The sequence below is a fragment of the Pteropus vampyrus genome, unplaced genomic scaffold, assembly GCF_000151845.1.
Source record: "Pteropus vampyrus isolate Shadow unplaced genomic scaffold, Pvam_2.0 Scaffold25, whole genome shotgun sequence".
NCBI lineage: Eukaryota > Metazoa > Chordata > Mammalia > Chiroptera > Pteropodidae > Pteropus > Pteropus vampyrus.
The window spans coordinates 11,520,853-11,532,747 of NW_011888806.1; the positions used below are offsets into that span (position 1 = coordinate 11,520,853).

Consider the following 11,895-nt stretch of genomic DNA (forward strand, 5'->3'; position numbering starts at 1 on the left):
CATTGTCTTCTCTTCCAAAATGCCCCTCTCTTCATCATTTGCATAACCTCTATCCTTATAACTCCTATTTGATACAGCCTCATTTATCTGGATATCTTTAATACTCAAATGTAGGAAGCTTTCCTTGAGCGTCTTGCCAGCTCAGGCTTGGTTAGATACCCCTCCTCTATGCTTTTGTAATGCCTTGTATGTATCACTCGATCATGTCATGATTATTTTTGTTTCTGTGTCTGTCTCCTCTAGATAGAGAGTTCCTGATAAGCAGGCACTGTTTCCCATTTCTATCCTATTGCTTTACACAGCTCCAATCATTTAATAGACACTCAGTAAACCTTCACATGAAAGAGTTATTGATTGAGTAAAGAAAAGGATAAATGAATGAACGAATGAATTAATGTGTAGTGATAATCACCTTTTTAAAGGATGGTCTTTTTGCCTGTCATATTAAATCTTGATATAACCCTTAAAATCCTACCTACTAAGAAGTAGTAACCAGAAATTAGGATATAATTTTAAAAATTCTTTTCGAATGTGTGGCTTAATTAATTTTGAATAAAAATATTTTTTTAAATCCTGTAACTATGAAGTACATTACATCTAAAGGAAGCACAAGAGAGGCTTCTGGGGTCTAGGGAATGTTCTGTTTCTTGATCTTGGTTGCTGGTTGCATCATATTTAGCATTTGAAAATTCAAGCTCTGCATTTATGAAATAAACATTTTTCTGTATGTAATACTATAATAAAGTATTATAAATAAAATATTTTACTTAAAAGTACAGTGTTTTTCTGTAACAGTCTACATTTTTATTATTGAAATAGTTCAAATGTAGTGATGAAAATTGACTTACATTTGCATATTTTAAAAAACATTTTCTAATGCTGTCATTTTTTTAAACTTTTAATCTCATGACTACAGTTTTTGCTCTATTTGCTTTTAGTTTCAGTAGTACAGGAAGTGTATCAAACTGACATTTATTTGACATTTGTTTGCCTCTGGTTTAGTTAATTTTTTTTTTTCCCTTGACTCATGTTGAACTGGGTTTAAAGAAAGAATTTTTACTAAGAACAGATCTGCTCACTGGAAAGAAAACAAGACTTACGTTGAGCGATTCGGCCACTCCTTCCTCCTATGAGGAAAATACAACTTCTGCCAAGTTTGGCTTTTTACAATGGCACAGCAAACAGTCTGTCAGGCAGGCAGGATCCAGGTGGGAGCAAACAGGGACAAATTCCCCAGTTCCAGTTCCAAGAGTTGTTACGGAAAAAGAAGAAAGCGAGCTGTGTGGAAGAGAAGACAGCCAGCGATTTCTAACACGATTATGTACATTATCTTACTCTTACAACAGCCGGTGTATATTTAAAATTTACAAATGAAGACACTGAGGCCCAGAGAAATTAGGAAACTTGGCTCAGTCTACAACCGAGTGACAGAACTGGGAATTCACTCAGAATTCTCAGGCTCTACAGACCTTTTTCAATCTGTATCATCTTGCTTCACAAAGGGCATAGTCCTAATTCTTTTACATATATGCCTCAGTTCCCTTTCCTGCCAAGTTTGTTGTGTCTGTCTCCCTCATTAATTAATTCGTTCATCACTTGCAGAACCTAGTACATGTGTGCCTGGCACATAGTGAGAACTCAGTGAATATTGAGAGGGAGGGAGAGAGGAAGGGAGGAATGGATGGATAGATGATGGATGATGGATGGATGTGGATAGTTATGAGTAAATAGTTGTTTCCTTTCACTGAAGTAAACTGCAAATCAGACTGCAGTTTTAGCAGATCCTTTTTTAATATGTTTAAACTCAAATTTAATATGCTTAGATCAGAAAATGCCATAACAGGGTGACATCCTGGTAAAATCCTGTTTGCCCATTAATTCCATGTTTTAAAACATTTTGCTTCAGTTATATCAACAAAGAAATTACCTCAATTAAAAAAAAAAAAAAACACCTGTGTTATTGAATGTTTATGGTTTTCTTTGTAGATCCAACACATGTACCGCTGTGCTCGAGTCCAGGGCCTAGATACCAGTGAGGGGCTGCTGCTTTTTGGTAAAGAGCATTTTTATGTGATTGATGGATTTACAATGACAGCAACCAGGGAAATAAGAGATATTGAAACCTTACCTCCAAAGTAAGTAAATGAATGAAGAGATACAAAGTACAGCTATCTTTAGAAAACAATATGTTTATATAGCTTTATTTAACCCAAAAATTGTGTTTTAAATGATGTTATCACTCAGTTTATGTGTATTCTTCATTCAATATTCACAAGGGTGATTATTACTTAAAGGTAATAAAGAAAAAATTTGCCTTATCAAAATGAAAAATAAAATTTATAGCTATTCATTAATAACATTAGAATCAAATTCCTCACATAATAATTTATATTTATAAACTCTTCTGAATTTGCGAATTGTTCTTTTTTTAAAATTCAATACAAACACAGTGCAGAGAAAATGCAGGTAGCTGCACAGATGAAAGAGCACCATGTCCTCTAAGCATCCTGAAAGCAGTGTGTTTGAAGCACAAGCAGGAATCAGCCAACTTCTGTCCATCCTCCTTTTCTTCTGCCAGTGATGGACACGACAGTGGTAATGAAAAACCCAGGAGGCGGATAAAGCTAGAAGGAAGATAAAGAGCTTGAGGCTTAGAAAATCAATGTGCTCTTCTCTTCAACATTTTGAACACCTACACTGTTAAATGTAGACGTGGTTTCTGCAGTTCATTCTTAGCAGACATTTCAAATAATTACTTTTAGCAACAATCAGGACCCCTTCCATATAAAAATATTAAAAATTGTATTCGATGGCTACGTTGGTTTAAAGATGAATATATTCATATATTATATATTAAAACATTTTCTTCTGCCTAAAAGTTTAATTTTTTTTTCTTTTGATTTTAAAAGAAAACATTTTCTTAGGCCCCTAAAAGTATTTGGGCCGAGTCACTGTGCCTGATAGAGAAGTCGGCCCTGATAGCAGTAACGGGATTTTTAAAATTAACTTCATCAAAGAGTGTTCCTTGTATGTTGAGTAGCTGACAAATTATTCTCTTAAACATGTTTTTCTGAACTGAATATTCTGATATATTGTCCCCTGTTCCTATTGTGTTCAAAATAACAGCCTTCGTTGAACAGTGAATTTATGTCTTGCTGTGTTTTTGTATATCTCCTTTCTGTTGGCTGCCTGTAGTATGCATGAGCCAATTATCCCTAGAGGAGCCAGACAAGGCCCCAGTCAACTGAAGAGAACATGCAGCATTTTTGCATATGAAGATATCAAGGAGGTACATAAAAGGAGGTATCTCCTGCAGGTGGGTTGATTTTATAGCAATAAATGTTTTGTCATGTTCCTTTATTCAGAGGATGTATTGTTTTAAAACTGATACATGCCATGAAAATGCTCTGTAGGATCTGCGTTATCCCTTATACTATTCCTTAGATTATACCTTAGATTATTTTTTAGATTTGGTTATATGATAGACACGCTCATATCACATGGGTGCATAACTCTGTATCATACATCTCTTTTTTTAAACACATAAACTAAAACTTGAGTGATATCTTTGTCATCTATCTTTCCCTATAGTTATCCAAATCAACATTATAATTGTCTTTAATATATAGAAATTACATCTTCACTATAATTTTACAAAATTATAATTATATAATTATTTTACCATTATTCTATTAATGATTTTAGGAACTGAACAGTATAAATTCAGAACAAATTGGCTTTCTTTATTTTGTAATTTAATCTCCTCAATAAGTCAAATTCTTCAACATTGTAGAAATTCACAGTGGAAAAGTGAATTTGATCAAATAACTCCCAAAAAATAAAAGTCCTGAACCAGATGACTTCACAGGTATTTTTACTAAACATTCACAAGAAGAATTAACACAAGAATTTTACCAAACATTCAAAAAAGAATTAACACCTTTTCTCCTCATACTGTTCCAAAAAATTAAAGAGGAGGAAACGCTCCCAAGCTCATTCTACGAGGCCACCATTGTCCTGATTCCAAAACCAGATGAAGACATTACAAAAAAAAAGATGATAAGCCAATATCCCTGATGAATATAGATGCAAAAATCCTCAACAAAATATTAGCAAACTGAATTCAGCAATACATTAAAAAGATCATATACCACATTCAAGTCAGATTTATTCCTGGCATGCAAGGTTGGTTCATATCCACAAATCGATTAACGTGATACACCAATAAATTGAAGGATAAAAATCATGATCATATCAATGTATTCAGAAAAAATGTTTGACAAAATCCACGTATGATAAAAACTCTCAGCAAAATGGAAATAGAGGGAACATATGTCAATATAATAAAGGCCATATATGACAGACCCACAGCTAACATCATACTCAATGGGGAAAAGCTAAAAATGTTTTCCTTAAGATCAGGTACAAGACAAGGGTGTCCACTTTCACCACTTTTATTCAGCATAGTATCGGAAATCCTAGCCATAGCAGTCAGACAAAAAAGAGAAATAAAAGGCATCCAAATTAGAAAGGTAGAAGTAAAATTGTCATTATTTGGAGATGACATGATACTTTATAGAGAGAACCCTAAAGATTCCACAAAAAATAACCTGTTAGAACAGATCAATGAATTCAGTAAAGCACTAACAAAATTAAAATTCAGAAATTGGCTATATGTCTATATACCAATAATGAACTATCAGAAATAGAAATTTAGAAAATCCCATTTACGATTGCATCAAAAAATAATAATAAAAAACCTAGGAATAAATTTAACCAAGGAGGTGAAAGACCTGTACTCAGGAAATTATAAGTCACTGCAGAAGGTACAAATAAATGGATAAGAAGAATTAACATCATTAAATGTCCATACTTCCCAAAGCAATCCATAGACTCAGTGCAATTGCTATCAAAATACCAATGGCATTTGTCATAGAACTAGAACAAATAATCCTAAAATTTATATGGAACCATAAAAGACTCCAAACACCTACGACAATCTTGAGAAAGAATGAAGTTGGAGGTATCACAGTACCTGATATCAAACTATACTACAAGGCTATAGTAATGAAAACAGTATGGTATTGTCAGAAAAACACACATAGGTCAATGGAACAGAATAGAGAGCCCAGAAATAAATCCACACCTAAATGGTCATTTAATCTATGATAGAGGAAGCAAAAATACACAGTGGGGCAAAGACAGTCTGTTCAGTAAATGATGTTGGAAACCTGGACAGATACATGCCAAAAGAAAAAGAAAAAAGAACAAAGCTGAACCACCTTCTTACACCATACACAAGAATAAACTCTGGATTAAAGATTTAAATGTAAGACCCGAAACTGTAAAAATCCTAGAAGAAAACAGGCAGCAAACTCTGATATTGCTCTTAGTAGTATTTTTTTTCTGTAATATCTTCTCGGGCAAGGGAAACAAGTAAACAGATGGGACTACATTAAACTAAAAAGTCTTTGCACAGCAAAGGAAACCATCAACAAAATGAAAAGACAGCTTACTGAACAGTGGAAGATATTTGCCAATGATACATTTGATAAAGGGTTAGTATCCAAAATTTATAAAGAACTCATACAACTCAACACCAAAAAAAAACAAACAATCCAATTAAAAAATGGGCAAAGGATCTGAACAGGCATTTCTCCAAAGAGGAAATACAGGTTGCCAACAGTCATATGAAAAGATGCTCAATGTCAATAATCATCAGAGAAATATGCAAATTAAAATCACAATGAAGTACCACCTCATACCTGTCAGAGTGGCTATCATCAATAAATCAAAAAACAAAATATATTGGCAAGGATGTGGAGAAATGAGAACCCTCGTGCACTGTTGGTGGGTTTGCAGGTTGGTGCAGCCACTATAGAAAACAGTCTGGAAGTTCCTCAAAAAATTAAAAATAGAACTGCCTTATGGTTCAGCAATTCAACTTCTGGGTAGTCATCCAAAGGAAACCAAAACACTAATTCTAAAAGACATATGCATCCCTGTGTTCACTGTAGCACTATTTATAATAGCCAAGATATGGAAGCAGCCTACGTGCCCTTCGATAGACGATTAGATAAAGAAGTTATGGTTCATATGTACAATGGAATATTACTCAGCCATTAAAAAAAAATGAAATCCTATCATTTGCAACAACATGGATGGACCTAGAGGTTATTATGCTGATTGAAAGAAATCAGACAGAAAGATAAATACCATATGATTTCACTTATAAGTGGAACCTAAGGAACAAAAGGAACAAACTAATCAAAAACAGACTCACAATATAGAGGACAATCTGGTGACAGCCAGAGGGGAGAGGAGTTGGGGGGCTAGGAGAAAGGGGTGAAGGGTTAAAGAAATGCAAGTTAGTAGTCGATAGATGGTCATGGGGATGAAGGGCATGGCATAGGGAATGCAGTTAGCATTAATGTAATAGCTAGGTGTAGACCCAGAGGAGAGAAAGAGCAATCAGGGGTATCATTTTATAAACTATATAAATGTCTAACCAATGTACTGTATACGTGAAACTAAAAATAAAATTTTAAAAAAGAAAAGTTGTACATATATACATTGGAATATTAGCAATAAAAAAAATGAAGGCTTGCCGTTTGCAACAACATGGATGGACCTAGAGGTTATTATGCTAAGTGAAAAAAGTCGGAGAAAGACAAATACCATGTGATTTCACTTATATGTGGAATCTAAGGAACAAAATGAACAAACAAAACAAAAACAGGCTCATAGATGCAGAGAACAAACTGGTAATTGCTAGATGGGAGAGGGTCTTGGCGGGGGTGGTTAAAAAAGGTAAAAGGATTAAGTACAATTTGGTAATTACAAAATAGTCACGGGGATATAAAAGTGCAGCATAGGAAATATAGTCAATAATGTAGTAACTATAGTTTGAGGTGGATACTCATTGGGGGAATCACTTCATAAATTATATAAATGTCTAACTATATGCTGTACACCTGAAACTAATATAAAATAATACTGAATGTCACCTCTAAAAAATAAAATTTAAAAAAAATATGTAGCTTTATTTGTGTTTTTCTTAATGTTTTTCTCTGATAATTTCAGCCTATTGCTGTGGAAGTTTTCTCTGGAGATGGACGGAATTACCTCCTTGCTTTTCAGAAGGGAATTAGAAACAAAGTCTATCAAAGGTATTATTTATTAGGAATACTTTATAATGCTATCATGGGGAGTGATGGAAGGGAAACGAGTACCAGTTTATCTAGTTTTTAAAAATCTAGAATTTAGATCAGTGAATTAACTTCTTTGAAGAAAATGTTTGTTTCATTTTTGGCAACCCTCTTGAAACATGATTCTTCTAACTAGCTTTTAAAATGGTGCTATTTTATTGTGGAATGACATTTTTCCTTCTGGTAACTTATAGTAGATGTCATCTAGAGCTACTTTTATCACCAAGTCCTGTGTCTCTAAATGTAAAAGGATGATGAAACTGTAACTTTAAAAATAATGCTTCAGGTTCAAAATAGGCTTTCTTCACATTTACCAAAAAGAAGACAGTGCCATGTTTTTCTATTGAATGCAGAGACTGAGTTCCCTTGGAAGTTACATTTACACGAGACTTTCCCCATCTGGCCTTGGAAGGGAAGTTGGATACCTTCGTCCATGAAAAAAAATCACACTGCCAAATAAAGCAATTAATCTACTCTAACCATTTTTTTTTTTTATTTTTGGTAATCTATTATTAAAATTTACTTTGTAAAAGAAAAATAGTCCACTTCCATAGTACCAGAAGATATTTTTGTTGGATGTAAGAATAATAAGGCTTTTATGAACTGATCATAGCTCTTGAGACCTTTTTCATTGAAGGGTGGGATAGGTTTTGCAAGCCTTCTCGTAAGAGAAGTTTTATATTTCAGATTATTGCGGTGAGGAACAACTAATACCAAGCAATATTGCTTATCATTACAGTAATATTACCTGTGTGCACAAGGGAATGAGGGTGGTTCTTCAAGTAAGGGCCTGTGCATGTTGATAGTAATCCAGAACTCCCTTCACATATGGGAAGAACTAAGAGATTTAAATTTTAATTATCTTTTTAATCACTAAAGGTAATATTGTTTTCAATGCTAAGGAATTATCTGCTCTTCATAACAGAGAGATGAGTTTTTCTTTGAGTAATTTCTGTGTACATGCCAAATTCAATGTCCAAAGAATTTCTGTATAATTCTCTTTTGCCTTTGAAAAGTTTATGTTGACATTGTGAGCAACTCTGAAAAAAAAATTTAACAGTGTCACGTAAAGGTTCTTATCTTGTGTGTATCTTCTTTGTTTAGTGATGTCTCTATTCTGTCATTTACTTAGCCGTCATCATTACTTGCTGTCATGTATATATTTAGTCGTTAATCACTTTTTAGGATTTCATTAAGTTGACTCAATTCCTGTATATCAGTGTTGCGAGGCCTTTTCTTCTGGTAATATGGCAGCATATGTAAAAATCCAAAATGTTAGATTTTGCTGTGGTCCTTTATATTTGGCTTTTGAAGCCACCATCTTACCACTTTTTGTAACAGAATGTTCTAACTATTGTGTATTCCCTTCACCTGCTGTTTACTGGGTGTTGGAGGGGTAAACACAACAATGAAAATCTAAATGAATCATCCATCGTTTCTTAAGTTCCCATTAGATCCTGACTAAAACTTCATCTCCAATTTTACACTATTTTTAAATTTTCAGGTTTTTGGCCGTAGTGCCTTCTCTAACTGACAGTTCAGAGTCTGTGTCTGGGCAACGACCGAACACAAGTGTGGAGCAGGGGTAGGTTGCTTGCTTCTTGCATTATGGTTTAATAGTGAAATTAGGATGGTTTGTACCTGGGCAGTGTCATTTAATATTTTTGATGAATATTCTCCCCTCCTGATGGTTGCACAAAATTTTTAAATACTGAAAACTAGAAAGAAAACAGACAATGTATGCATGACCACTTGTGTCAAACCAGCACTCACATTTTGATTAATTTTTCTTGGAGTTTTTTATGCTTATATTCTTATATACATAAATGAGTTCTTACTGTAAATACAGATTTCTATTCTGCTTCTTCCATTCAGTGTTATATGTAAATATTTCCCCCTGCTAAAAAAAATTCTTCAGAAACATTTGTTTTGCTATATTCATCATATGTGTAAAATATTCTTTTACTTTTGGATATTTCATCTTTATCATATTTCCTTGTTATAATAATGTAAGTGTGATTCCTGAATTTTTTTTTTTTTGAGGGTGAAGTCCCCTTAGTAAAATAGAGGGTATGAGTTTAAAGGGTCTCGATACACAAAACCAACTTGATTTCCATAAAAATTATACACGTTTATATTCCGCCATTTATGGATAAGTTTGCTTGTCTCTATAAGTTGCCTGTCAACATTTTATATTTTTTTAATTTTTACTGATTTTTTAAAATGCTTTCTCTGAATTTAAATGTGTATTCCTTTTATCAATAATGATCTCGAGCTCTGTTTATGTTTGTTATCCATTTAAAATCATTATTTGTATATTATCTGTAACTATTGCCTATTTTTTCCTGAGTTCCTTTTTGTTATTGTTGGTGGTTTGATTATTTTCTTTGAATTTAAATATAATTGACATTAGTTCCAGATGTACAATATAGTGATTTGATACTTATACATTATTGTGATACAATATTATGATATGACCCCACAGTAGTTAATTACCCTATTTTCTGAGTTCTTATTATCAAATTGTAAGAAATTTTTCTCTAATGTATTACTCCTATGTTTGTCATATTAGTTGCAGATTGCCCAGTTTTCCTCTTAATTTTGTTTTTTGACTTTTAAATTTAAAGTTCTGTTTTTATGCATTCATATTTTTCAATGGTTCGTTTGTGCTCTTTTCAGCTAATTTTAATCTTAGAAAGTCCTTCTGGTTGATATAGCCATTTTAAGAATTCATATACCAACATCCATTTACCATCCCTCAGGAACTAGTAGCCTGTGTAATCCACTGGAAAAGAAGCAGTGCTTTTGGGCTACAAATTAATTATTACAACATGCAAGAAAATGACTTAAAACATACTGAAGATTCTGTAAATAAAATTCAATTTAGGTCTGTGTACATCTAAATATATTAAGTTCATGTATTTCTCTTAAGTTGTTGCTTTTATTTTTCTTTAGCTGAGATTAGCAAATACAAATGCTAAATAATGACTTTTGTTAACCTCAGAAACAAGTTTTGTTCCTAATCATTTTGTTGTTGTTAAGAAAAAAAAAAAAAGGAAAAGCCCCCCTAAAAGAAAAGGAACCCTTTTTCCTAAAAGCAAAATTCCAAGCCTTTAACCAACCAAAAAAACCTCAAACTGCCGGTTCAATGGTCCTGCCAACTTCCGGGCCAAAATGGCCCTATTTTAAAGAACTTTTAAAAGCTCAAAGACAAGAAGTAGAAATTCATTTTCAACCTTAATCTTCTTTTCATCTGTTCCCTTTCTTACAAAGTTGGGGAATGATCATAGGTCCTTTTCCAGGGAGAATATCCTATACATTCAATTTGATGGAAAGAAGTAGAAAGTGGTATCTGTACTATTGAGCTGGATGTTTTTTGTGAACTAAGGTGTACAAATCTATTCATTTCCTTTTAGACAATAAAATGTTAAGTGCTTTCCTATTGGTTCAGTGACCAATTTACAATCTTTGAAATATTAATTATCAAAGTCATAAAGCTGTTTTAAGAAGGTTTGGTAGCATTCTAGGAAAATCTATCCAAAGAAGTTCATAATTTTAAATGACCTGAACAGAAATAACTTTCCTTTACAAAATATTCCTTTACAAAGGAATAATATTTCCTTTACAAAATATTCATATTTTTATTCACTTTTCAACATCTCTTTTAAGAAACATGTTAGGCACCTACTGTGTACAAAATGTTGTATACTATTTCACTTATTACAATTTAAGGTCTTTAAATCTTTATGTAGGGATTATTGTAAAAAATTGGATTAGATCGGTGTTTTTCAAACCCTTGCCATAACTCACAGTAAAAAATATATGCTACATTGCATCCCAAGACACACAAACTGACTTACAAGTACTAAAACAAAATTTGCTGGAAATACTTCTCCTTACTATATGTGATGCTTACAAAGTTCTCTGTTTTTTTCAGTTTGATTCCATGTTATTTCATATTTCAAAATGCTTATCAAAACCCACTAACCCAATTTCATGACCTAATAGGCCTTCCATAGTTTGAAAAATTCCTGGACTTAAAATTTTCAATTTTATAATTACTAAGATTTAAAATTATATTGCCTACAATTTAATTATTTATTGTTTTCAGATCTGGATTGCTTAGCACTTTGGTTGGAGAAAAGTCTGTGACTCAGAGATGGGAGGTAAGCTTAATGAAAGTATAACTTCCTATGTAAATTTATAGTTAGGTGGTATAAGTCATATAGTTGAAGGCACTTTAACAATCTATAAAATATTTACCATAGAAAAAAATGTTTCGTTTTTGTTCTTTTTAGAAAAAAAAAGTTTGATGTTCTGAAATTTATAAGAAAGAAACTGTCCTGTATGTCACTTTGCATATAAAATTTTTTAAAGTGAACATAGTAGACGTAATTGATTGCTCTGAAATGAATCTTTACTTATATTTTCCTAGAGAGGTGAAATCAGTAACTTCCAGTATTTGATGCACTTGAACACTTTGGCTGGCAGATCATATAATGATCTCATGCAGTATCCTGTGTTTCCTTGGATCCTTGCAGATTACGACTCAGAGGTAAATCTCAAACCATTTTGTATGAGTGGAACACATTTTCAAAAGTGATTAAAAGATATTGCAGTTGCTCAAATGTTTTATTTGCTTTATAGTTTAAAGTTCTCAACAGGCATTTTTTCAAAGACGAGAAGA

At 32.8% G+C, this 11,895-nt stretch overlaps 1 protein-coding gene across 1 annotated transcript in view; it reads left to right on the forward strand.

The window, feature by feature from the left end:
- WDFY3 (WD repeat and FYVE domain containing 3) overlaps positions 1–11,895 on the forward strand; it is a 214,038-nt gene that overhangs the window by 168,440 nt on the left and 33,703 nt on the right. Inside the window, exons 46-51 of the mRNA XM_011356329.2 lie at positions 1,987–2,135; positions 3,196–3,316; positions 7,084–7,169; positions 8,713–8,793; positions 11,320–11,374; positions 11,644–11,763. Coding sequence (XP_011354631.1) covers positions 1,987–2,135; positions 3,196–3,316; positions 7,084–7,169; positions 8,713–8,793; positions 11,320–11,374; positions 11,644–11,763 — 612 coding nt within the window. The remainder of the gene's footprint in view (positions 1–1,986; positions 2,136–3,195; positions 3,317–7,083; positions 7,170–8,712; positions 8,794–11,319; positions 11,375–11,643; positions 11,764–11,895) is intronic.